Below are 26941 nucleotides of genomic sequence, written 5' to 3'. Positions count from 1 at the left end.
CTAATGCTAACAACATTTCTTGCGGTGATTGCGACTCGTCTTACCAAGGTTCGACGCGATTTTCTCTTAATATTCGTGTAAATCAACACGAAGCCTCAGTTCGGGCTTCTCGTTCAGCAGCGTCAGAATTAGCCTTTCATGCCATTAACGAAAAATATACTTTTTTATTTAACGAGGCCAAAATACTTAACGTTCAACGTAATTATACGCGACTATTAATTGCAGAAACCGTTGAAATTAAATTACACGAGAATTCTGTTAATGTTCGGCGGCCATATTTGATCTCCGATGCGTGGACCTTTACGCGCATGCGCGAAGACATATAATCACTATTTAAGTTGCAGGTTTAACCCGATTTGGTAATTTTCATTCCTGTGATCACGACATACGGTCGAAAAGCGTTGGCAGCTTCAGGAAGGAAAATCGTTTTGAATATTTTCATTAGATCCTTTTAATTGCATTAATTTGATTTTTAATTGTTTTAAATTGATTTTGAATTGTGTTAAATTGATTATTTAATTATTTATATTTTACTTTAATGTACCGGTAAGTTGTCGATTTTTTCGTTTTTTTCCGTTTTAATTTCTGGAGGGTATCATACGGAAGTGTTCTACGTACTATATTGAGGTAAACTCCTCTTATTATTTTACTAATATTAGTTACAGTGTAAGTTTATTGGTAAGGTTCCAAAAAAGCCCGTAGCTTTGCCAATCACTGATAAAATTAAGATTTTTCAAGCTGTAGGTAATAGTGTGCATTCTAAGACTTATATTTCCAAACAGTTCGGCATTCCTAAGATACTCTGTTTGCTATTCTGAAAGATTGGAAAAAGAAAGTTTAGAAAAATATGCTGCACTGGGTAAGATGCAAGCACGAAAGGCAAAGTATCTGGACCTTGAAAAAGCAGTTTTGGAATGACTAATGATAATGCATGCAAAATACACTCCCATAGATGGTAATGTTTTAAAAACTAAGGCTGAATCTGTGGTTCCAGGTTAATTCCCAGGGGCAGAGCTGTATGCCCCCGGATGGGTTCCCAGGTTGCGAATAGAGGGGGTGGCTTTCAGATATGGAGGCTAGCTACTTCAGTGGCTCCGGACAAGCAGTGCCAGTACTATCAGAGCGTGGTGGATCAAACCTGGTAAGTTGTCCCTAAAAAATGCCACACAAGCTCTACGACGGTGCTGGAACAGTGGCAAGCCTGTGCCGCCAACTTAATCAAAGCACAACCAACCAACCATGAGGGAGGGCAGCAGTACCCCTCATCATCACCTGAAGGCAGAAAATGGGCTTGGTTTCAGAGTGAACTTGCAGAAGCACCCTTGGCATATTCAAGACTTTGGTTCTGCTACCGCAATGTGGAGAGCAAGGGAAAACTACCACATTATCTATCCAATGTTTTTAGCACTCATGAATTTTCCATACATTTCTTCGGTGGGTGACTCCAATGGGACCTCGGTCAGTCAAGTGCCAGGTGTCATGTCCAGCAGGAGGAGATTTAAGGCTTCTCAGGCTGTCAACCAATAAAATCCTTACACAAACCTTGGAATATGGAACATCAGAACTCTGCTCCAGAAAGGATAGTTGGAATGCATTAAAAAAGAAATGAGACAATACCACCTCAAGAATTTAGGACTAAGCGAAGTCAGATGGAAAGGAGGAGACTTCTGGAGTGAGGAATTCAGAGTAATTCACTCTGGCGCCACAAATGGACAAGGAGGCGTAGCATTAATTATGCAAAGAAAAATCGGAAAAGAAATAACCGACATATAAGTCATAGGAAAAAGAATAATAACAGCAAGAATAGCAGCAGTACCAACAGATATGCTGATCATCCAGGTTTATATGCCAATGTCAAACCATAATAACCAGGAAGTAGAAGAACTCTATGAACAGCTGGAAGAAATACTTAGGGACACACCATCAAACCTCAATGTGATAATCATGGGAGAGTGGAATGTGGTGGTAGGAGAAGAAAGAGAAGACAAGATCGCTGGAAATTACAGACTGGGAAACCAAAATGAACGAGGACAGTGCCTTGTAGATTTCTGCAGACAAGAGAAAATTATTATCACAAAAACATGGTACAAAGTTCCCAAAAGAAGAAGATATACATGGAAGAGCCCAGGAGACTCAAACAGGTATCAGCTAGATTGTATCCTAGTAAAAGAAAGATATTAAAATCAAGTTAGAAAGTACACAGCTTACCCAGGTGCAGATGCAGATAGTGATAACAATCTAGTAATGTTAAAGAGCAGACTAAAATTTAAAACACTAAAGAAAAGGAGCAACAGAAAGAAGTGGAATTTAGAATTAGTGGAATTTATGATATGAAATGAATAAAACAAAGTGCATGACATTCTCAAAGGACCACAAAGCCATGAACATCAAAATAAGAAACAATATTGAACAAGTAGCAAAATTTATAAATATTTAGGACAAATGCTGAGCCAAGATGCAAGATGCACCGATGAAATAAAAGCATGAATTTGGGAAAGCAAAACAAGCTTTCACGGAAAAACAAAAAATTCTGACAACAAAGTATTTGAATGAGCATATAAGGAAAAGAATTCTAAAATCCCATGTTGGGAACACGGCTCTATATGCATTCGAAACCTAGATGGACAGAAAATTGAAGCATTCCAGATGTGGCGTGTGTTGGAGAAAATACAAGAATATAAGCTGGACTGAAAAAAAAAACCAATGAAGATGTCTTAAAAGAACTAGGAGAAAAACAAAAAATGATAAACCTAATCAAGGAGCGAAGAGGAAGGTGGTTCAGACACAATCTAAGATACAGTGAACTGCTAAGTGTGATTATAGAAGGAAAGATTAATGGAACTAAACCCAGAAGGTGACCGAGAAACAATTTCATAAAGCAACTGCAAAGAGATACAACAACAAGATCATACCAGAACTTTGAAAGTAGCTGGCACTCAAGGGAGAGATGTGGAAAAAAGTCATCAGTGCTACCAACCAGCCATAGAGACTGAAGGAACCCGTGATTATGATGAAGGCTGAATGGTTTGCGCATCGAACGGATATTAAAGAATTTAAAATTTAAGATGGGTGGCTCCAGAAATTTAAGACTTGTCATGGCCTGTCTTTCTAAAAAGTGTGTAGTGAAAGTGCAGTTGTGGACATGGAGGAATAGAAGGAAAGTTGTTTAAAAAATGTTTTGCTAACATAGGACCACAGTGACATCTTCAATGGTGACGAAACTGGATTGTTTAATCATTGGGAAAGCCCAGAAGCATTGATGCTTTAAAGGTTTGATGACATTACTCACTATATACTGAGCTAACCAAAAGCTACGGATGACATCACAAACCTACGAAGAATGGATCAGATTAAAAGCACCTGCATAATGGGAAGACTGCTTCTCAGAAGGTGAGTGAAAGCTGTTTCCAGTCAGCTTTCACATGTTATACAAATTCAGAGACTTAGATCGCAGGATGAGCGAGAAGAATAGAAAAATTTTGCTGTTTGTAGATGACTGCACTCCTCGTTGTTAAGTACACAATCTATATTCAATCACTGTCAAGTACCTACCAACAAATATTACGTCAGTTCTTCAGCCATTTGATCAATTACACCTTGAATCTACCTTCGCCCGCCTAACCACCTTTGTGATTTGATTACAGACTAGCTTATATTTGTCATAGGCTTCTGTGTCACCTGATAATTTTTATGCATCCCAAGCATTTTTATTCTCTGTCATGATTCATTAATTCATCCAACATCCATTTAGGCCTCAACCTTGAACAGTATTTCTTAGTTGGTATGAAAAGTGTTTTAAAGAAACACTACTGAAAAATGCTATTAAACAAAATTGTGCTGTCTTGAGAGCAAAATTCAATCTGAAATCAACATCCTGCAGGCAATGTATTTATGTTTCAGCATGGGATGAATTTGATGAAAAATTGATCGGCAATTGCTTCAAACATTTATTGCCTTGAATGATGCAATGTGTGAAGTTTCACATGCTTCTTCCTCTAAAAATTAAATGTAACCGATAATAGAAGAAATATTTGAACATGTGTGTAGTCACCTAAATTTACAGGAAAACTTATGCTTCAAAGATTACACAGAGGTGGAAGCGGCCACTGAATGTTTCAAGAATATTATTATTAGCCATATGGTGTAAGGAAGCCTGAGGCTTTTGCTGCACCAGCCAAAAAAAATTAAAAAATTTCTGAGAGAGAGTCAGAAATAGAAGGGAATCACCAAGAAAAAGAAGAATGAGATATCCAGATGAGGGTGTGCCAAACCCATACTCACCAAATGTGAGCCCCTGAGTTCCTCCTTATTCATGCATATGAATAAGGAGGAACTCATTGCAAACATAACAGAGTCTTCTTAAATCTGTAATGATGAAGATAAGGAACCTACTGTGATTGAACAAAAAGTTACAGTGAAAAGTGCTCATCAAGGATTAGAACTTGCACTTCAATTTTTTTCGAGTGCAGCCGAACTGCAAAAGTGAAATAACTGCTATTGCACACATTCATAATTCTCTTTTAAAACATGCTCTACCATTGAAACAGCATGCTTTGACAGATTATTTTAAAGTATGAAACAATTCTCTAGTTAGGACTTGTTAGGTACGCAGCCTATGTAGTGAAATTTACAATTTAATTTTAACCTTAATGCACTCTACAATCAATGCAAAATTTACAATCATAATTTTCTTGTTTAATACTGTAGTACTCATCATAAATAACATTATACTGTATTGTATTAGTAGAATTACATAAAATTTTCAATATTTTACTTGTTTTGGTGCTGACTTTATGAATAATCGATATCAGCATTAGATGAGGCATATGATGCAAGAAAGCAAGCTTAGACAGCATCAGCCAAAAAAAAAAAAAAAACACCATCCCATTTCACCCCTCTGTTCACTCCAAATATTTATCTAGTTCACCCTTAAATTTATTTAAGCTATGAACTTCCACAACAACAGATGGTAGTCTGTTCCAGCAATCAACTACCCGCTAGCTAAAGGCAAACTTCCGCACGATCTATTCTACAACTGTCTTTCCTCAATTTGAATCTATGCCCCCTCAGGTTCCTAATCTGAGCAAGTGGAATTATCCCATCAGCATTGAGCCTGCTCAAACCATTCAAGGCCTTATACACCTCTATGAGATCACCTCACAGGTGCCTAGTCTCCAGATGCTGCAACTTGCAGAAATTGTCTTTCTTCGTAAGCGCAACCCTTTGTTCCTCTCACCAATATTGTTACCCTTCTCTGTACTCTTTCCAGCAACTCCTCATTCTTCCTAAAATGAGGCCTAAAGACCTGTATACAGTACTCAAGGTGTGGCCTGACCATTACCTTATACAAAGGGATAATCATCTCCTTGTCTCTGCTAGCAAAATTCCTATATATCATTGACAAAACTCCATGACCTGCTCTGGCAGCCCGTCTCCACTGCTCAGAGAACTTCATATATGAAAGCACAATTACCCCCAGATCTTTTTCATTCTCCACCTCCCTGAGTGTAGTACCACACAGTTGGTATGTTTCTCTTGGGTTACTGCTACCCATATGGAGTACTTTGCATTTGTCAATGTTAAACTTCAGTTGCCACTTCTCAGCCCATCTGCCTAAATTTTTTAGATCCTGTTCAGTAGCATACTGTCTTTACTGTAATTACCAACCAGGTCAACCTTTGTATCATCTGCAAACTTGGACATTAAGCTTGATATATCTTCATCAATATCATTAATAAATACAAAAAACAACAATGGGTCCAGCACTCAATCCTGTGGGACTCAACTAATAACATTAATCCACATAGAGCAATGTCTATTTTTTACCAATCTCGGCCATCCCCCACTCAACAACCCCTTTATCCATTGCAGAAACTTGCCCTAATGCCATACCACTCTGATTTGTATAGCAGTCTTCCATGTGCAACAGTTCCAATAGCTTTCCTGAAATCCAAGTATATGATATCAAAATTATTTTTTGCATCCAGTTCCTTTGAGACCACATTGTAGTATCCAATCCAACTGGTCAGACAAGACTTCCACTTAAACTCATGCTGTGTCTAACCAATTACTGCAGTCTTGTCTAGGTGATCCTATATCATCTCTAACCAGAGACTCCTTTATTTCCCCTGGAACAGAAGTTAAACTAACAGGTGTATAATTATTTGTGTCACCCTTTGAACCCCCTTTGTGAATTAGGGATACAATTGCACATCTCTAGTCTATGGGGACCTCCCTTGACTCTAAGGATGCTCTCGTAATTATGGCTAAGGGTTTACTTAGTTCTCTTGCTGCCTCCTTCATTATAACTGGATAGATTGCATCTGCCCCAGGTGCCTTTTTTATGTTTAACTTCGACAATTTCTCCTCCACTTTGCTCTCAGTTATTACAAAATTACTTAGCTCCCTGTTAGAGTTTGATAAACCTCTGGCATTTCCCTCCTTGAATAACTCCTCACGTGTGAATGTAGATGCAAAATACTCATTCAGTTTATCAGTTACTTGAGCGAGATCACCAATAGTCGAACCATCTATGTTACGTGGACCAATCTGATTCGTGCCCTTCCTTCTAGAGTTTACATAAGTAAAGAACTCTTTACGGTTTTTCTTTGCATTCTTTGCCAAAGATTTCTCGTAATCTACCTTCGCCCGCCTAACCTCCTTTGTGATTTGATTACAGACTAGCTTATATCTGTCATAGGCTTCTGTGTCACCTGATAATTTTTATGCATCCCATGCATTTTTATTCTCTGTCATGATTCATTAATTCATCCAACATCCATTTTGGCCTCGACCTTGAACAGTATTTCTTAGTTGGTATGAAAATTCTAGTAGCCTCCAAGATCAAGTCCAGGAAGGCTGCCCATTTATAATTCACCACTGGTGAATTCTAAATGACCACTGTAGTCACCTTTACAAAAACCCTTCCCTTTACCCTTGATAGTAGTTACAACTTTAAGTAAATCCCACATCAGTACACAGTGATCACTGTCACCTAGTGGTTTCTTTAGCTGCAAATTCTTAATGCATGAATAATCACTGCTGATAATCAGATCAAGGATGTTACTCCCTGTGGTTACCCCTCGAACAATAATCCAATAAATCCACAAAAGCCTTGCTAGTGTGCAAGTGACCAACCCATAAATACCAATCAATATCTGGAAAGTTAAAATTCCCCATTACAAGACATTCTGATTTACTGGCCCCTTCTATTTCTCTGCACAACTATTCATTTTATTTATCTGAGTCATTAGGTCTATAATATACTCCTATTCTCATTTTCCTTTTCCCAGTGTTTATGTCACACCAAACAGACTCAACATTGCACTGTACACCCATGTCAACTGGATGCACCTCCTTAGATTTTATGTGTTTCTTAACTAACAGCATAACTCCTCCTCCCTTCCTACCCTGTCTGTACTTCCTGTACACATTGTACTCCCCAAATTCCAATTCTCCACCGCTTATATCTGTGTGGCACCACGTCTCTGATATCCCAACAATATCTGCCTTTGATATCTTGATCAGCACTTCAAATTCATCAATTTTATTTACTATACTTCTAGCATCAGTGTACATGCAAGTATACATGCACTTGTTCTTACTCTTAGTTACTGTAACACAGCCCATGTATTTTCCTTGTTCCATGATGACTCCCAGCAGCTTGCATCCCCAGAAACTTGCTCTCTAGGCTGCTTGCTGCTCAATACAACAAAAGCAGTGCAAGAATCACTTTCACCTCTGCCTGTGGCTACCATTAATCTTTTACTCTGTGAATCCCCTCAATCTAGCAGTTTTCCAACCCACCTAACACTACCTTGATAGCATCAGCAAATATTCTTGCACTCTTTCTATTTAAGTGTATCCCATCCCTGTAAAAGCAGTCTCTCCTGTTAGCAAGCACAAACCACGCTGAAAAAAATTCTACCCCGTAAGCCTTGCACAATCTCTCCAGGGCCAAACTGATTGACAAGGATCTCATTATGTACTCCCTCCTATAGTGTCTGGGCAGAATTGCAGATACTTTCAAATTTTACCCTAACTCACAACTTTTTTTCAGCATTGACCTGTACTTGTTAAGTAAATCTGCAGATCTCTTACTCTTAAGGTCATTAGCACTAACGTGTACAACAATATCACTTTTTGTGCCCTAAAAGATGATATCTGCCTTCAACGTCATCCACTTTTGCCCCTGGCAGGCATACCCTGTTCCTGTTCCACCTATCCTTTTTGCATAATATATTCCCCATCTTCCCGACAATAAATAGTTTCTGTGGGACCAGCGCATTCTGCCTTGGAGGTTGCTGCTGTGTTGCCTGATGCACAGGAGTGAGCTCTGGCATTGAGTTGGGCAGCTGAGAGCTTGATGGGCCCCTCATATTAATTTCTTCGAGGGCATTTATCCTACACTTCAAACTCTCATAGATGCCCATCAGGACACTGAGCTGGCGCATAATTTATTCAGAGAACTGTAAAGCTACTTATACTTCAGTAACAGATCAATTCAGGTCACTGCCCAACACCTGTCATATTCAAAATTTATAAACAGATGTTGCCCACAAGAGTCAGTGCTAGGACCACTCCTTTGGAACTCCGTACTTGACCAGTGGCTCACCAGAAGCTTTGACAACTGCGTCAATTTTGCCTATGCAGACGACTTGGTTATATTTGCATTGCAGGAAGATCCAGGAGAACCCTTGAGGATCTTGTGCAAAGATTGTCCTGGATGACCTGGTAAGCAGGACCCTCACAAATAAATTAAAAATATCAAACACAAAAACAAAGATAATGATCTTCAAAAACAGGTTGAATTACCGCAGACCCCTAAAGTGCTTATTCACAGGAAGCAAATTCCATATGTGGCACAAACTAAACCTTGGCATAATATTGGACGACAGGCTCAGTTTCCAACCGCACGTAAACAGTTTAGAAAACAAAACCAAAGCTTTCACTGCAGCCATCATCAGGATCCCATTCGGACTCACCAAAAGAACCCTATCTCTCTACTATAAAGCTGTGTTCTTGCCAATTGCCTCCTATGCTGCTGGGGTCTGGTTCCATAGAGTCAATAACAGTAAAATCTGGGCCAAACTCCTTTCCATGCAAAGAACCATGCTGCTTGCGACACACCAAGTACCAAGAACAACATCAGCTAATGCACTGCTGCTTGTGTTATATATGGGTTGGGTTCCCGAAATGCATTTCAGTGCACGTATCAAGTTTCCACGTGCACTGAAATGCATTTCGGGAACCCAACCCGTATATAACACAAGCGCGCTCTCTTCCCCCCCTCCACTATAGCTAACTGAAGACTAGGAAACTCGAAAGTCGCTCGTGCGCGATTATTAGCTTATATTTTCCTTTCCTTTTTTCTCTTCATTTAATTTAATTTAATTAGGCAACCATGGAAGTGCACTTTCCTTTCTTAAAAATATTTTTATAGCCCATAACTTAATTTTAAACCCACAATCCCTGTAAAGTATTAGAATCCTATAACCACTATGTATGTGGTAAAACCCTCCACCAGCTAAGCGGATTACTATGAGGTGAGTGCTGAAAATTAAGCTAAGCTATACATACGATCTAGATGTAACTACCATCAAGGGTAAAGGGAAGGGCTTTTGTTTTCATAAAGGTGACTACAGTGGTCTCAGACAGTTTTTAAATTCTATACAATGGGATTAACTGATGATGTTAAAAGCAGAGAATTCTAAATGGGAAGCCTTCAAAGAATTAATCTTGAAAGCTACTAGGTTTTTCATACCAACTAAGAAATACTGTTCAAGATTTAAACCTAAATGGATGTCAGATGAATAAATGAGGCTCGTGGCAGAGAAATATAGCATCTATGCCATTCTAGTTGATAGAAATGTAAGTTACATTCTCTAACCTTCTAAATAAAGCATAGGCTCAGCCTTGATGGGTAATATTTATTCCCCATCAAGGAATTCCCAGGATAATTAGCAGAAAACAAAGTGATCAGGAAAAACATGAGAACTCCCTGAAGGGCTGATCCTTCACTGCAATCCTTCTTGTGATTGTTTTCATGAAGAGCTTCGAATCCATAAATTAGTCCCCCAGTTATTCATATGAAATTACTGAACCTTTTTCTATAGAAAGTTAGATTCTAACTGTTCTATACACAAATAATATATAAGTAGAAACATTTGTGCATATACAATTTTGAAATCTCACAAGCTTTATAAACAATTTTATCAATTCAAAAATCAATGTCCCTAATAGGTTCATGTTTATATTTTATGTCTGTAACATTTTTTTTTTTTCATTTTCAGCAGAATTAATAAAAGTTTCTGCATACATATGTAATATATAAGCAAAAATATATGTATAAGTGCAATTTTAAAACTTCAGTTAACCATTTTGACTTAGAAAATGATCACTTAAATAAGTGGTCACTAGAAAATGCAAGTGAGTATTAATTTCATTTTTATATTTTATGGCTGTAACTTTTTTTTTGCTTACAACAGAATTAATATTTTTTTGTTTTTTAAAAATAACATGTAAAAAGCACAAATATTTTAAATATTTAAATTTTTTATTAAAAAATAGGAAATTGGATATAAGTATATAAATCTCTTAAGAAAATATATACTGGCATACTGCAAGCAGAATTCAAAAAATTCCAAAACTTTTTCCCTAAATAAAAAAAAACAAAGTTCATCACCTGTCAGATTCTTGTTACTCCTAACTGCAACAAACTGGAGTGTGACCAACACTGGGTTAATACATAAGGCCATATTGTGTTCTATAATTTGTTAGTTAGTTAGTTATTTGGTTTTTAGGAGCATTAGCAACTAAGGCCATATTTCTCCGGGATATGTGGTGGTCATTCCCTGACCTTTCCACATCCTCCGTATTTGGTGGTGACGGGCTCGAACCCTGGTCTAATCAAGAAGCGTGTGCTACGCACTGCTGCTCCTTCCCACCTTCTATAATTTGTCTGTACAGGTATGTTTTCACAAGATGATCTGCATGGTCTGCAGGCAGAAAAAATAAGAATATCTCATGGAGGGATGGAGCCATGCTCTCTCTCTACCTGGAGTCTCTTGGCACAAGCACATTACAAATATTGCTTCCTCTGCATCTAAAAAACTTGGTTTTCTCTTTCACTCTCGGTGTTACTTTTCCAAACAGCTGCTCACTCTGTATAAATTGCAAATCCACCCTGCCATGGAATATGGAATATTGTTCCCACATCTGGGGTGGTGCCCCCAAAACCTCTCGCAGACTTCTTAATTCCATTCAGAAGAGGACAGTTAGGTTAATTAATGATTCATCTCTAATAGCGTCTCTCCACTCGCTGTCTCATAGACATACTGTTTCTGCTGCATACCTCTTATACAGATACTTCCATGGGCACTGTTCTTCTGAATTGGCTTCTATAATTCCTGCTCTCTTTTTCAAAACAGTTCGAACACGTGCCGACACCAGCCAACATCCATTTACTGTCCAACTTCAAACTCCCAGAACCAACTTTTCATCTTCCTTGTTTATTCATTCAACTGCTGTTTTCTGGAACAACCTTCCTTCATACGTATTTCCTGAAAATTACAGTCTACAGAAGTTCAAGTCCATTGTCAACAAATATCTTCTTTCGTCTTCTCAACCTCCAACCCAAGCATGGCACCAAGTACTATAGGTTCTAATACCGCTCGTGTTTGGGGTTTACATAAAAAGAAAAAAAAAAAAAAACACTAATTACAGCTCTAAGTGCAGAGGCCTCAATGAATTCCTTCAGTCTCCATCTGAATGGGAAGTTTCAAGGAATTAATCATAAAAGATTTTCATACCAACTAATAATAGTCTCCAAGCCTAAATGGATGTGAAATGAATTGATTGAACTGGCAGCAGAGAAGAAATGTGCATGGGATGCATGTAAATTATCAGGCGACACAGCAACCTATAATAGATATGAACTAGTCTGTAATCAAGTCACAAAGGAGGTTAGGCAGGTGATGACAGATTACAAGACATCTTTGGCAAAGGATGCAAAGAAAAACAGCAAAGACTTCTTTACTTATGTAAATACTAGAAGGAAGGAGATGAATCAAATTGGTCCACTTGATATTGATGGTTTGACTGTTGATGATCCTGCTCAGGTTGCTGACAAACTGAATGAGTATTTTGTATTTACATTCACACACAGAATTTTTTAGGGAATGGGATGCCGGAAGTTTATCAAACTCTAACAGGGAGCTAAATGATTTTGTAATAACTGAGAGGAAAGTGGAAGAGAAATTTTTGAAGTTAAACATAAGGAAGGCACCTGGGGTGGACAGGATGTATCCAATTATATTAGGGGGAACAGCAAAAGAAGTAAGCAAACCCTTGGTAAAATTATGAGAGCTTCCTTCACGAGAGGTCCCTGCAGATTGGAGATGTGCGAATGTATCCGCAATTCACAAAGGGGGATCAAAGTGTGACACAAGTAATTACAGACCTGTAGTTTAACTTCTGTTCCAAGGAAAATAATAGAGTCACTGATAAAAGAAGTAATGCAGAATCATCTAGACAAGGCTATAATTATACTTCGGAGATAGCATGGGTTGTTAAGAGGAAATCCTGTTTGACTAATTTGATTGGATTCAATGATGTAATCACAAAGGAACTGGATGCAAAAAATAATTTTGATATACTGTACTATACTTGGATTTCAGGAAAGCTTTTGATACTGTTGCACATAAAAGACTGCCAATTAAGTGCAAATTGGAGCAGAGAGGCAATACGGGCAAGTTTCTGATACGGATAAAGGGATGACTGAGTGGGAGATTGTTATTTGGTTTTTAGGAGAATTAGCAACTAAGGCCATATTGCTCCGGGGATGTGCGGTGGTCATTCTCTGACCTTTCCGCATCCTCCGTATTTGGTGGTCACGGGCTCGAACCCCGGTCTAATCAAGAAGCATGTGCTATGCACTGCTGCTCCTGCCCACCTGGCTACAGAGGTGCCTGAGTGGGAGAAGACAGAGGACGGTCATAATGGACATTGTTCTTTATGGGCTAATGTTATTAGTGGAGTCCCACAGAGCTCAGTATTGAGACCACTGTTGTTGTTTTCTGTATTTATCAAAGAAATTGATAAAGGCATAGCACGTTCAATGTCCCAGTTTGCAGATGATATGATGGGTGGTTAATTACAGTAATGACAATATGCTATTGCAAAGGGATCTAGAAAAGTTAGACAGATGGGCTGAGAAATTGCAACTGAAGTTTAATATTTATAAATGCAAAGTACTGCATGTTGTAAGCAGTAACCTCAGAGTAATGTACCAACTGTGTGGTACTACTCTCAGGATAGCAGAAACCGAAAAAGACGGGGGGGGGGGGGTAATTGTGCAGTCCTATACAGTTCTCTGAGCAATGCAGACAGGCTGCCCGAGAGATCATGGAGTTTTGTCAGGGATATTCAGGAATTTTGCTAGCAAGGGTATAGAGGTGATTACCCCATTGCATAAAGCAAAGGTCAGGTCACATCTTGAGTACTGCATCCAGGTCTGGAGGCCTTATTTTAGGAAGGATCTAAAGTTGCTGGAATGGGTACAGAGAAGGGCAATACTACTGACGAGGCTAGTGGGAGCCAAACGTGTTCAAAGCTGCTAAGTGGATTTTCTTATTTATTGACTTGAAATTATTGTTTTTCTAAAACTTTTGATTTAAATTTAGCATTATAGCATTAATTCTCTGATTAATCCGGTATTTATTCTTTACTCGGCCTTGTAATTGCATAAAAGTATCGGTAAGGGTATCAAATCCATGTGTTACAAGTTGCAGCTCCGCTGAACTAGAAGTTTTTTTAGCTGTATTTAGCCACTTTATTGACCAATTGTTACATCAAATTATTTTCTATAAGTAGCTTATAGACCTAGTCAGGATTGTTAGTTTATTCTGAATTGAGACAGCGAGATTTGGAAGTTAATTAATACTTAATAAAGTGTCCGTAGATTTACCGTTCGCAACTGCCCGCCTTTGTCATACGATACGTTATATCCCAAACTAGATAGCTATAGTATAGTGTAGTATATAATATAATATTGTCAATTAATCAGTAAAATCTATTAATTTTGTTAAACTTCATTGTCAATTAAATTGTACTTTTAACTAAATACATATAACGACTTAGATTACAAATGTAACATAATTAATTAATACATAACTTGATACGGAAGTTATATAAGGGGAACTCGTAGATAATACTTGATACTGAAAAATATATATAGCATTATAACTGTGTTGGGATGCAAGTTCAGGGTTATAATTTTGTACTGAAATTGAAATTTTATCAAAATTAAATCGAAATAATGACTCACACCAGAGCAGCAAAGCAAAAGACTCAAGCTAATGGAAGTGCTGTGGCTCAGAGGAGAACTGAGGGGGGCAGTTACCCTCTAAATCACAGCCTTTTAAAATGCACTGCTTGCATGATGTTTGTAGAGCAATCGGGTACGGGACATGATATTGCCATGGGTGGGGGATGTCTTTGTGTGTGTGCGACGTAAGGAGTGTAAGGAAATCAGGCGACAACTCAGCGTTGTTATGGGCCTATATGAGAGCTTGAAGGACAGGGTGGATGCCCTCGAAGGATCTAAATTGAGGGGCCCATCAAGCTCTCAGCTGCCCACATCAACGCCAGAGCTTGCACTTGGTGATCACACAACATAGCGGCAACCCCAAGGCAGAATGCGCTGGTCCCACAGGAACTAGTAGTTGTTGGTAACTCTACTGTCAGGGAAACGGGGAACATGCTTTGTAAAAAGGAAGGTGGAACAGGACCAGGGTATGTCTGCCGGGGGCAAAGGTTGATGACGTAGAGCAGATATCATCTTTTAAGGGCACAAAAGGTGATATAGTTGTACACATTGTCACTAATGATATTAAGAGTAGGAGACTGGCAGAATTGCTTAACAAGTACAGGTCACTGTTGAAAAAATGCCGTGAATTAGGGTTGAATTTGAAAGTGTAAGCAATTCTACCCAGACACGATAGGAGGGAGTATATGATGAGAGCCTTGTTGATCAATTCGGCCCAGGAAAGATTGTGCAAGGCTCAAGGGGTAGAATTTTTTTCAGCCTGGTCTGTACTTGTTAACAGGAGAGACTGCTTCTACAGGGATGGGATACACTTAAATAAAAAGGGTGCAAGAATATTTGCTGATGCTATCAAGGCAGTGTTAGGTGGGCTGGAAAACTGCTAGCTTGGGGGGGGGGATACAAGGACTAATAGATTAACAGTAGCCACTAGCAGAGGTGAAAGTGATTCTTGTACTGCTTCTATTGGAATGAGCAGAAGCCTGGAAAACAAGATATTTCAGAGACTGATGGGAGTCACTGCGGTACAAGTAAACACATGGGTTGTGTTAGGATAGCTAAGAATAGGAACAGGTGCATGTATACTTGCGTGTACACCAATGCTAGGAGATTGGTAAATAAATTTGATGAATTTGAGATATTGCTCAAAGCATCAAAGGCAGATATTGTTCGGATATCAGAGATGTGGTGTCACACAGATATAAGGAATGCAGAACTGGAATTTGGGGAGTACAACGTCTAAAGAAAGGATAGACAGGATGGGAAGAAAGGAGGGGTTATGCTATTAGTTAAGAAACACATAAAATCGAAGGAAGTGAAGCCAGTCGACATCGCTGGACAGTGCAGTGTCGAGTCAGTTTGGTGTGACATAAGCATTGGGAGATCAAAATTGAGAGTAGGAGTGTGCTATAGACCAAATGACTATGTTGAGTATAATAAGAAACTGTACAGGGAAATAGAGTGGGCTAGTAAATCAGTCTTATAATGGGGGATTTTAATTTCCCAGAAACTGACTGGAATTTGTGGGTTGGTCACACACACTAGCACGGCTTTTGTGGATGTATTGGATGATTGTTTTCTACATCAGCATGTTCCGGAGACAACTAGAGGGAGTAATACTCTTGATTTGATTATCAGTAGCAATTCTTCATGCATTAAGAATCTGCAGATAAAGGAACCACTAGGTGGCAGTGATCACAGTGTGCTGAAGTGGGATTTACTCAAAGAGGTAACTACCATCAGGGGTAAAGGGAAGGGTTATTGCTTTCGTAAAGGTGACTAAGATGGTCTGAGACAGTATTTAAATCCTATACAGTGGGACCAACTGATGATGTTACCAACAGAAAATTCAAAATGGGAAGCATTCAAAGAACTTATCTTGGAAGCTACTAGGCTTTACATACCAACTAAGAAATATTGTTCAAGGTTTAGGCCTAAATGGATGTCAGAGGAACTAATGAGACACATGGCAGAGAAGAAAAATGCATGGCATACATATAAATTTACATGTGACACAGAAGCCTATGATAGATATAAGCTGGTCTGTAACAAAGTCACAAAGGAAGTTAGGAAGGCAAAGGCAGATTATGAGAAATCTTTGGCAAAGCATGCAAATAAAAACAGCAAAGAGTTCTTTACTTATGTAAACTCTAGAAGGAAGGGGATGAATCAGATTGGTCCACTTGATATCGATGGTTCAACTGTTGGTGATTCTGCTCAGATAGCTAACAAACTAAATGAATATTTTGCATCGACATTCACACATGAGGAGTTATTCAGCGAGGGGAATGCCAGAGGTGTATTCAACTCTGGCAGTAAGCTAGATAATCTTGTAATAACTGAGAGTAAAGTGGAGGAGAAATGGTTGAAGATAAACACAAGAAAGGCACCTGGGGTGGATGGGATCTATCCAGTTATATTAAAGTAGGCAGCAAAGGAAGTAAGTCAACCCTTAGCCACAATCATGAGAGCTTCCTTGGACTCAGGGGAGGTACCCATAGACTGGAGATGTGCAAATGTGACCCCAATTCACAAAGGAGGGTCAAAGGCTGACACAAGTAATTATAGACCTGTGAGTTTAACTTCTGTTCCAGGAAAATTAATGGAGGCACTAGTTAAGGAAGCACTGCAGGATCATCTAGACAAGACTTCAGTTATAGCTCGGACACAGCATGGTTTTGTTAAAGGGAAGTCTTGCCTGACCAATTTGATTGGATACTATGATGCAGTCACAAAAGAGCTGGATGCAGGGAATAACTTTGATATTATATACTTGGATCTTAGAAAGGCTTTTGATACTGTTGCACATGGAAGACTGTTGCACAAATTGGAGCAGTGTGGCATTGGAGGCAAATTACTGCTATGGATAAAGGGGTGGTTGAGGGGGAGAAGACAGAGAGTGGTAATTAGGGCTTGCATAAAACCGAGAAATTTCAAAACCGAGTTTAACCGAAGTTTACTCTTAAAACCGATTTTTTCAGACTTAGGGAAAATAATTAAAAGCTTATAACATAGGTATTTATTTTATCTTGGGTAGATTGTACAAATCGTAATCAAATCTTTTAACAAAATCTATCACCTCTTATAGTAAAAAAAATAAAAAAATTAAAATGCTCCAAAAAAGTAACCAGATTGAGATTATACAAAATTACAAATTGTATTCAAATCCTCTGAATAAAAACTATCTTCTCGTATAGTAAACAAAAAAAAAATAAGCCCTATAATAATAATAATAAATAAATAAAACTAATGTGAAAAAAAAAAAAAAGCTTGGGGAAATTACTTTACTGTTTATTGCTCAGCTTATTTCTGAAAATGGTCCTTTAAAAAACAGAGTATATTAAGCATTTTTTCTGATAGACTTGACCTTATTTTTGTGTTAAAGAGACCAGTGATCGAAAACACTCTCAGATTGGACACTTGTTGGTTTAATGGTCAGCAGTGCTCTATAAACTTTCTCTAGCTTTTCACTTCTACTGCTAGTTGCCTCCAAAATTTTAAATTCTTTGCTGATTTCCAATTCACTACGATATTTTGAAGGGTCTTCAGTTAATCTCTTTATTACACTAACATACTCTTGCATGAGTGTATCTCCAACATCGGAACTAGACGAGTCTTTGTTTTCTTCTAAAAGAACAGTTCGTTTATTTTCAGTTTCTTCATTCAACGCTAAGACTCTTTCAGAATGTTTTGCAAATAATCTCTGATAATTCTCTTCAGCATGCTTTTTCAAAACTTGCTTACTTGGAACATCAAAAGTTCTTGAACCCGAATCTTCTTTCCTAAACTTTTTGGGGTTGTGTAGATAGCTCAGCAAAGCCACAGTTGGGCAATTTCGTCTTGCATTGTAACACTGCAAAATGCTTTGGTGAAACTTTAAAGCAAATGGGTTTTCTGCTGTATCAAGGTTAGCAAGCAAAAATTCTATTGAAGACTCTGCTTTAAGTAAGTCTGTATCTTCTGAGGTTATAGCCTTCAGAATCATTTCAACTGGTCGCAAAGTTTCACATAGCAATTCAAGTGTTTTCCAGTCATCGTCAGACACAGTTTCAGTTGACAGTACTCCACATAGAGCATTTGGAATGCAATTTTTCAATTTCAAAAATCTCTCAATCATATAGAATGTGCTATCCCATCTAGTCTTGCAATCTAATATAAGTTTATATTCTTTCCCATTAAATTTTGCTTTAACAAAATTTGGTAATATGTCATTTTTGGTAGGCGATTTTCGAAAAAGCTTGCAAATTTTTCTGACTTTGTTAATAGTTTGTGCAATATTGGACACTGGATTGAAGAAACAAATGAGCTCATCGGTAAATTCGGTTTGATAAAGCATGCCTTGCTGTCTTTCTTCACTCATCACTCAGTCATCACTACTTTCTTCATTATTTTCATTTTATTCATTTTCTTTGGGAGACTCAGAGACTGTGGCACCATAATTGATTGCTTTTTCATAAAGTACATCTATAACTGACAGATGTATACAATGGGCTATACATTGTTGATGATTAGGCGTAATTTTCTTGCCAAACTTAATCATCATCGCTGCTCCATCGGTGTTGCAGGCAACAATATCCTCATCCAAGTTCAAACCAAATTCCTTCAAGTGTCCATTCACAATTTGCTCAGTTCTTCTGCTATCAAGTGAACCATTAATCTCAATAAGACCTAACGACCAATGATTGTCTTTTGAATGCACATTTATATTCATATACCTTTTATTTTGTATAGACGTATATTCGTCTAGAGTCAGTAAATACCGTGCACCCAAAACCAATGAATTTTTGAAATGGTGAATGAGTTCTTCTTTCTTATTTTTATAATAATTCAGAACCATATTTTTAATTCCATTCAATGAGGCTGGTGGTAATTTATCGTATTTATTTCTCTGAAGGTGAAGGCTTGATTGTATAAACTCACTCTTGGCAATTGAATTAAAAGAAATCCATCTAAAGCAGCTAATTTTGAAATCTCTTCTTCCATAGATTTTTTAACGATAAAGTTTTCTAATGTTCTTACCATTTTTACAGGAGGTTCACTGTTATCTTGTTTAATGTCAATCTGATGCATTTTCTTTAAATGCAACATCAAAGATGATGTAGATCCTCCAGACGACTTCATTATCTTCTGACATTTCGAACATTGTGCTTCATCTTTGCTTTTTTGAGCAAAATAATTCCATACATTTGATTTCATCTTAGACATATTAAGAGTAATAAATATTAATTAGTAGGAATTTATATCACCAACAATTTTAAATAAAAATACTGAAGATAACAAAGGCACAATACTATGAGTCACTCCCGCAAGCATTGAATGAAGAGTCTAAACGAGGCAAGTTTCAAAATTTTCACGAAAGAAATTTTTTATTTATTTACTTGCAATTTTTTTTTCCCCCAGTTAAATCTATTCTATTTTCAAAAATACATAAAAGCTAAATTTGGTGAAGCTGCATTTTGGAGAACATTTGATCGCAAATTTAATAGGAATAAAGAAGCAAAAAACTTTCTGAGATTGTAATTTGATGCAATATTCAGGGAATCTGTTTCTAGTGGGTAACCATCAATAAGGTGCGTTCCATAACTTGCCTGGTGAACAAGATAGATGGAACGGAGAAATGTTGAGCATTTTCTTTTACGCTATCGCTCCGACTCACTCAGTCGTAAATGAGTACACCTGCATCGTGCCATGATACAGGTGGGAAGATAAAAGGCACCCCTCCTAGATTTGGGCCACTTGCCCATGAGATTCGTACCTAAACATAAAATAAAATAAAAAAACATATTTAAAACGTAAAGCAGTTGAACGGTCCAGACAATCGAACAAACAAAAGAAAATGTGCCTAACAAAAACTATATTCGAGGGCTAACTAAAAAAATATTAGAATCCGGTTTTAGAAGCTCGGTTTCGGTTTTAACAACTCAATATGAAAGCCGGATTTAACTGGTTTTCAAGCCCTAGTGGTAATCAATGGACACTGCTCATCATGGAATAATGTTTTTACTGGAGTCCCTCAGGGTTCAGTGTTGGGTCCATTATTGTTTTCTGTATTTATAAATGATATTGATGATGGTATATTAAGCTTAATGCCCAAGTTTGCAGACGATACAGAGATTGGCAGGGTTGTTAAGGATACTACTGACGCTATGCTGCTGCAAAAGGATCTGGAAAGGTTGAGCAGATGGGCTGAGAGGTGGCAAATGAAGTTTAACATTGACAAACGTAAAGTACTACATATGGGAAACAGCAACCCCAGAGCAACGTATTAACTCTGTGGTACTATACTGACAGTGGTAGAGAATGAAAAGGACCTGGGGATAATTGTGAAGGCAGATATGAAGTTCTCTGAGCAGTGCAGACTGGCTGCAAGAGTAGCTCATGGTGTCTTGTCAATGATATACAGGAATTTTTCTAGCAGGGATAAGGAGGTGATTATTCCCTTGTATAAGGCAATGGTCAGGCCACACCTTGAGTACTGTGTATACAGGTCTGGAGGCCTCATTTCAAGAAGGATGTAGAGCTGCTGGAACGAGTACAGAGAAGGGCAACAAGATTAGTGAATGGAACAAAGGGTTGCTCTTACGAAGAAAGCTTAAGTTTTGCAAATTACAGTGTCTGGAGACTAGGCACCAGCGAGATGATCTTATAGAGGTGTATAAAGCCTTGAATGGTTTGAGCATGCTCAATGCTGATGGGATTCTTCCTCTTGCTCAGAATAATCACCTGAGAGGGCATAAATTCAAATTGAGGAAAGACAGATGTAGGAAAAATGTGTGGAAATTTGCCTTTAGCCAGCAGGTAGTTGGTTGATGGAACAGACTTCCATCCCTTGTTGTGGAAGTTGATAGCCTAAACAAATTTAAGGCTCAGCTGGACAGGTATTTCGAACGAACGGAGGGGTAAAGTGGAAGTTTTTTTTTTTTTTTTTCCTGTTGCTGCATAAGCTTGCTTTCTTGCATTATATGCCTCTACTAATGCTAATGCTAATAAGATTGGTGTGGTGAACAAAGGGGGTGCTCTTATGAAAAAAGACTTCAGTTCGCAGCACCTGCAGACTAAGCACCTAATAGGCGATTTCATTGAGGTGTTTAAGCTTTGAATGAATTGAGCAAGCTCAGTGCTGATGGGATTCTTCCTCTTGCTCAGAATGTACACATGACAGGGCACAAATTCAAACTGAGTAAGGACGATTTCAGAATAGACGTGCTGTGCAGATGTTTGCCTTTAGCTAGTGGGTGGCTGATTGCTGGAACAAACTTCCATCTGTTGTTATGGAAGTTTGTTCCAGCAATCACTTCTAATGCTATTGTTAATTATTGAAACCTAAACTTTTCTAAAAGAGTAACAAGTGGCAAAACATATGCAATCACAGAGGATTGAAGGTTGTTAGGAGACCAGAAACCAGAGATACTCTGGCATCAATTCCTAAAGATCCCACACTTAAAGACTTTTCCCTCCCTCAGTCCAAGCAATTTTTCTGATAGGCACTTTGAGTTTTTGAGATCACCATACTCTTTTTTTTTTTTTTTTCTATTTTTTTACAGTAAATAGGCTTGTCTTTACTGATTTTTCTCTTGTGTGAATGCAAATTAAACTGTTGAAAAACTATTGTAAAGCCTGTTTCATTCGTCTGCTACTTTGGTTAAATAATCTAAGTAGAGTAGCAGAAGATTATTTGGCTAGACTCATTTTGTAATGAGCCAATATAACTTACTCTCTTCTTTTTTGTATTAATCTATACAAGAGTTCTTTTTTTTACTTTTTAGCTCCCTTTGCAGGTCTTTCCCTCTGTCACAGCTTCAATCTGTTCACCAGTCCTCAGCTGGTAGTTTCAGCCAACTGGATTCCCCTAATGTAATCCATGAGGCTTGCATTTGTCTAGGCCAAATTGCATCCTGATGTCACTGCTGAACTCTTCAGTGTTTCAAAGTAGCTGTTGGAGCTGGTATAGGGTAATTAAATAATCTTATACTTTTAAAGTATAAGGTTATTTAATATATATAAAAAAACTGTCTTTCATATACTCGATGAACATTGGCATTCTGATGAAGTTAGGAGTGCAAAACAATACCTTAAGAATAGCAAAAGTGGCAACAAATTTGGTTAAAATTCCATTCAATGTATTGATATTTATATATTACATCGTGACCCTGATTCTATTGATTTTTTTTTTCCTAGTATCTTAAATACAAAGAAAAAAAAAAAAAAAACTGCACAGCACCACAGCAGCTTTTTGATTGGGTTTCATATTAATATAATTCATCTAATATAACTTTTGGGTGTAATACAACTTATCATAGCTTTATATTTACTAAATTTATCAACAAACTACTAACAAAAAATGAACATGATCTGCAAAAAATGAGCATCACTATGCCAATTTTGAGTAGGCAGACAAGCCCTGGAAAAGAATACAGTTTATACTAACAACTTTTAAAATTATGTGAAAACAAATAAAAGAAATTCAAATCCTAATACTGTGACTTTATTAAACATTAATGCCAAATAAAAACATACTTTCTTAAACTCATCCTCAAATTTGTAAGCACCTCCTCCAGTTGCACAAACTGTACTAGCCACAGTAGCTATATTTTTGGATTTAGCTAGTTGTAGAAATAGTCCCATTTCACTTGTTGGAAATCGGATAAAATGAAGATTTCCTCTGCGGCCATTAATACATATATCATTCATCTATAAAAAAGGAAAAATATGATCAGTAAACATGTGAATGAATTTATAAGTGCAATTAACTGTTCTATAATACACTGCTCTATAATACATGGTTTTGCCACAGGGTGTTTGGGGGGGGGGATTACCTGCATTACAAGACAACCACACTATAACCAATGTCTACAATTTTTCTCTAATTCATTGACCCTCTTAAAGTCTAAGAATCATTTTAATGTTACACTATTGAGCACGATAAACGTAGCTTTGCATTCAGTATTTTTTAACAACTAAAAAAATAAATCCACATGAAATGAATTTGTTATTTATGGCATATACAGTACTATATTTACATTGTATGTGAACCATGTATGTCACTGAATGTATATACACACACACACATTGTATGTGTATGTCATTGTATGTGAAGTTACTGATAAAACAAAGCGTTTAATACTTACATATAAATAAACAACTTTCAAAAATCATTTATTTTCACAAAAAACATGTTGCAATAAGTCAACATAAAAAATTCAAGCAATTTATTTTATCACTTTTCTTAAAAAGGTTAAATTTTTTGTTGATTTTTTATGGAAGAATCTTTTTTGTAAGATCATATTTTTTAATGACACTTAACTGCAAAATCTTTACTTGCAGTGCTTGTAAAGAGATCAGGAAGCCTTGTAATGCTTCCTGATCTTTGGGAATGTCAACTGGCACCTCCTCTAGTTATTCTGTTTCCACATCACTTCCCTCCATTTTCTCGTTGGTGAAGCTTTCAACAATGCTTTCATGTATTTAATGTTGTAATATATTTTTTTTTGTAAATACGTATTTACTAAAAAAGTTACATATTAGAGCTATGTATACATAGCCCTAATCTTTCCATCTTTGGATAGGAGAATGTCAGCAGGTGGGTGTGTCAGATAGTTATCTGAAAACAATAATGCTTTCACAGTTGGAGGCATTTTTTTTCCAAATGCCACTGCACTGAAGGTGCACATGTTTCAAGGAACTGGGTCAAAAATAAATTTGCAGTCATCCATTCTTTTGAGCTGCTCATGTATTCTATAGGGAGATGTTTTGATTGAGGATTTAAAGCATTGCAGATTCTTACTTTTACCAATTACCACAGGTGGCAGCTTATGGGTTCCTATTTTATTCAAGCAAAACAATAGAGTGACAGAGTCCTTACTTAACTTCACACCTGCTTTGTTCGGAGTTGATTTAGAGGCCAAAGATGTTATCAATGAAATTCTATAAAACAGTGCGAACTGATCACAATGCTGCTCATCACAGTAACCTTCACATGTAAATTTTAAGTCACTAAGAAACTGTTTTGCACTAACAGCATCTGATGATTTTGCTTCACTACTAATTGTTATTCACCAAAACCAATCACATTAAGTGTAGGAGACCTGCAGATTTACTAAGCAAATACAGGTCAATGCTGAAAAAAAGTTGCAAGTTAGAGTTAAATTTGAAAGTGTCTGCAAACCTACCCAAAGATTTCCCTGCCCACAATAGCAGGAAGTATATGATGACAGCCTTGTCAATCAATTCGGCCCTGGAAAGATTGTGCAAGGCCCAAGGGGTAGAATTTTTTTCAGCATGGTATGTACTTCTTAACAGGAGAGACTGCTTCTACAGGGATGGGATAAAATTAACTAGAAAGGGTGCAAGAATATTTGCTGATGCTATAGAGGCAGTGTTACGTGGGTCGGAAAACTGCTAGCTTGGGGGGGGGGATACAAGGACTAATAGATTAACAGCAGCCACTGGCAGAGGTGAAAGTGATTCTTACACTGCTTTTATTGGAATGAGCAGCAGCCTGGAAAACAAGATACAGGCTATTTCAGAGACTTCTGGGGGTCACTGTGGTACAAGTAAACACATGGGTTGTGTTAGGATAGCTAAGAATAGGAACAGGTGCATGTATACTTGCGTGTACACCAATGCTAGAAGTTTGGTAAATAAATTTGATGAATTTGAGGTATTGCTCAAAACATCAAAGGCAGATATTGTTCGGATATCAGAGACATGGTTTCACACAGATATAAGGAATACAGAACTGGAATTTGGGGAGTACAATGTGTACAGAAAGGATAGGCAGGATAGGAAGGGAGGTGGGTTATGCTTTTAGTTAAGAAACACATCAAATCCAAGGAAGTGAAGCCAGTCGACATTGCTGGACAGTGCAGTGTCGAGTCAGTTTGGTGTGACATAAGCATTGGGAGATTAAAATTGAGAGTAGGAGTGTGCTATAGGCCTAATGACTCTGATGAGTATAATAATAAACTGAAGAGGGAAATAGAGTGGGCCAGTAAATCAGTGAGCCTTATATAATGGAGGCTTTTAATTTCCCAGATATAGACTGGAATTTGTGGGTTGGTCACTCACACACTAGCAAGGCTTTTGTGGACTTATTGGATGATTGTTTCTACATCAGCTTGTTCAGGAGGCAACTAGAGGGAGTAATACTCTTGATCTGATTATCAGTAGTGATTCTTCATGTATTAAGAAAGAATCTACAGATAAAGGAACCACTGCGTGGCAGTGATCACAGTATGCCGAAGTGGGATTTACTCAAAGAGGTAACTACCATCAGGGGTAAAGGGAAGGGTTTTTGCTTTCGTAAAGGCAACTACAATGGTCTGAGACAATATTTAAATTCTATACAGTGGGACTAACTGAGGATGTAAACAACAGCAAATTCAAAATGGGAAGCATTCAAAGAACTTATCTTGCAAGCTACTAGGCTTTACATACCAACTAAGAAATATTGTTCAAGGTTTAGGCCTAAATGGATGTCAGATGAACTAATGAGACATATGGCAGAGAAGAAAAATGCATGGGATACATATAAATTAATGGGTGACATGGAAGCCCATGATAGATATAAGCTGGTCTGTAACCAAGTCACAAAGGAGATTAGGCAGGCAAAGGCAGATTATGAGAAATCCTTGGCAAAGGATGCAAAGAAAAACAGAAAAGAGTTCTTTACCTATGTAAACTCTAGAAGGAAAGGGATGAATCAGATGGTCCACTGGATATTTATGGTTCAACAGTTGAGGATCTTGCTCAGGTGGCTAACAAACTAAACGAGTATTTTGCATCTACATCCACATATGAGGAGTTATTCAGGAAGGGGAATGCCAGAGGTGAAGTAAACTCTGGCAGTGAGCTAGATGATTTTGTAATAACTGAGAGGAAAGTGGAGGAGAAATTATTGAGGATAACCATAAAAAAGGCACCTGGGGTGGATGGGATCTATCCAGTTATATTAACGGAGGCAGCAAAGGAAATAAGTAAACCCTTAGCCATAATTATGAGAATTTCTTTGGATTCAGGGGGAGGTACCCATAGACTGGAGATGTGTAAATGTGACCCCAATTCACAAAGAAGGATCAAAGGCTGACACAAGTAATTATAGACCTGTAAGTTTAACTTCTGTTCCAGGAAAATTAATGGAGGCACTGGTTAAAGAAGCACTGCAGGATCATCTAGACAAGACTTCAGTTATAGCTCGGACACAGCATGGTTTTGTTAAGGGAAAGTCTTGCCTGACCAATTTGACTGGATACCATGATGCAGTCACAAAAGAACTGGATGAGGGAATACCTTTGATATTATATATTTGGATCTTAGAAAGGCTTTTGATACTGACGCTATGCTGCTGCAATAGGATCTGGAAAGGTTGAGCAGATGGGCTGAGAGGTGGCAAAAATAAGTTTAACCTTGACAAATGTAAAGTACTACATATGGGAAACAGCAACCCCAGAGCAACGTGTCAACTCTGTGGTACTACACTGACAATGTTAGAGAATGAAAAGGACCTGGGGGTAATTGTGAAGGCAGATATGAAGTTCTCTGAGCAGTGCAGACGGGCTGCAAGAGTAGCTCATGGTGTCTTGTCAATGATATACAGGAATTTTTCTAGCAGGGATAAGG

The 26941-nt window shown here is 37.8% G+C and overlaps 1 protein-coding gene across 1 annotated transcript in view; it reads right to left on the bottom strand.

Annotated features, from left to right (window-relative positions):
* The window catches only part of LOC150083179 (pantothenate kinase 3-like), a 233580-nt gene that overhangs the window by 88464 nt on the left and 118175 nt on the right, over positions 1-26941 (bottom strand). Inside the window, exon 4 of the mRNA XM_090377087.1 lies at positions 22841-23014. Coding sequence (XP_090233213.1) covers positions 22841-23014 — 174 coding nt within the window. The remainder of the gene's footprint in view (positions 1-22840; positions 23015-26941) is intronic.

Source organism: Mastigoproctus giganteus, chromosome 7, assembly GCF_048544385.1.
Source record: "Mastigoproctus giganteus isolate SK-2022 chromosome 7, ASM4854438v1, whole genome shotgun sequence".
In the NCBI taxonomy this organism is placed as follows: Eukaryota; Metazoa; Arthropoda; class Arachnida; order Uropygi; family Thelyphonidae; genus Mastigoproctus; species Mastigoproctus giganteus.
The sequence above is the reverse complement of the archived record's forward strand: the minus strand, read 5'-3'. Positions and strand labels throughout refer to the sequence as shown.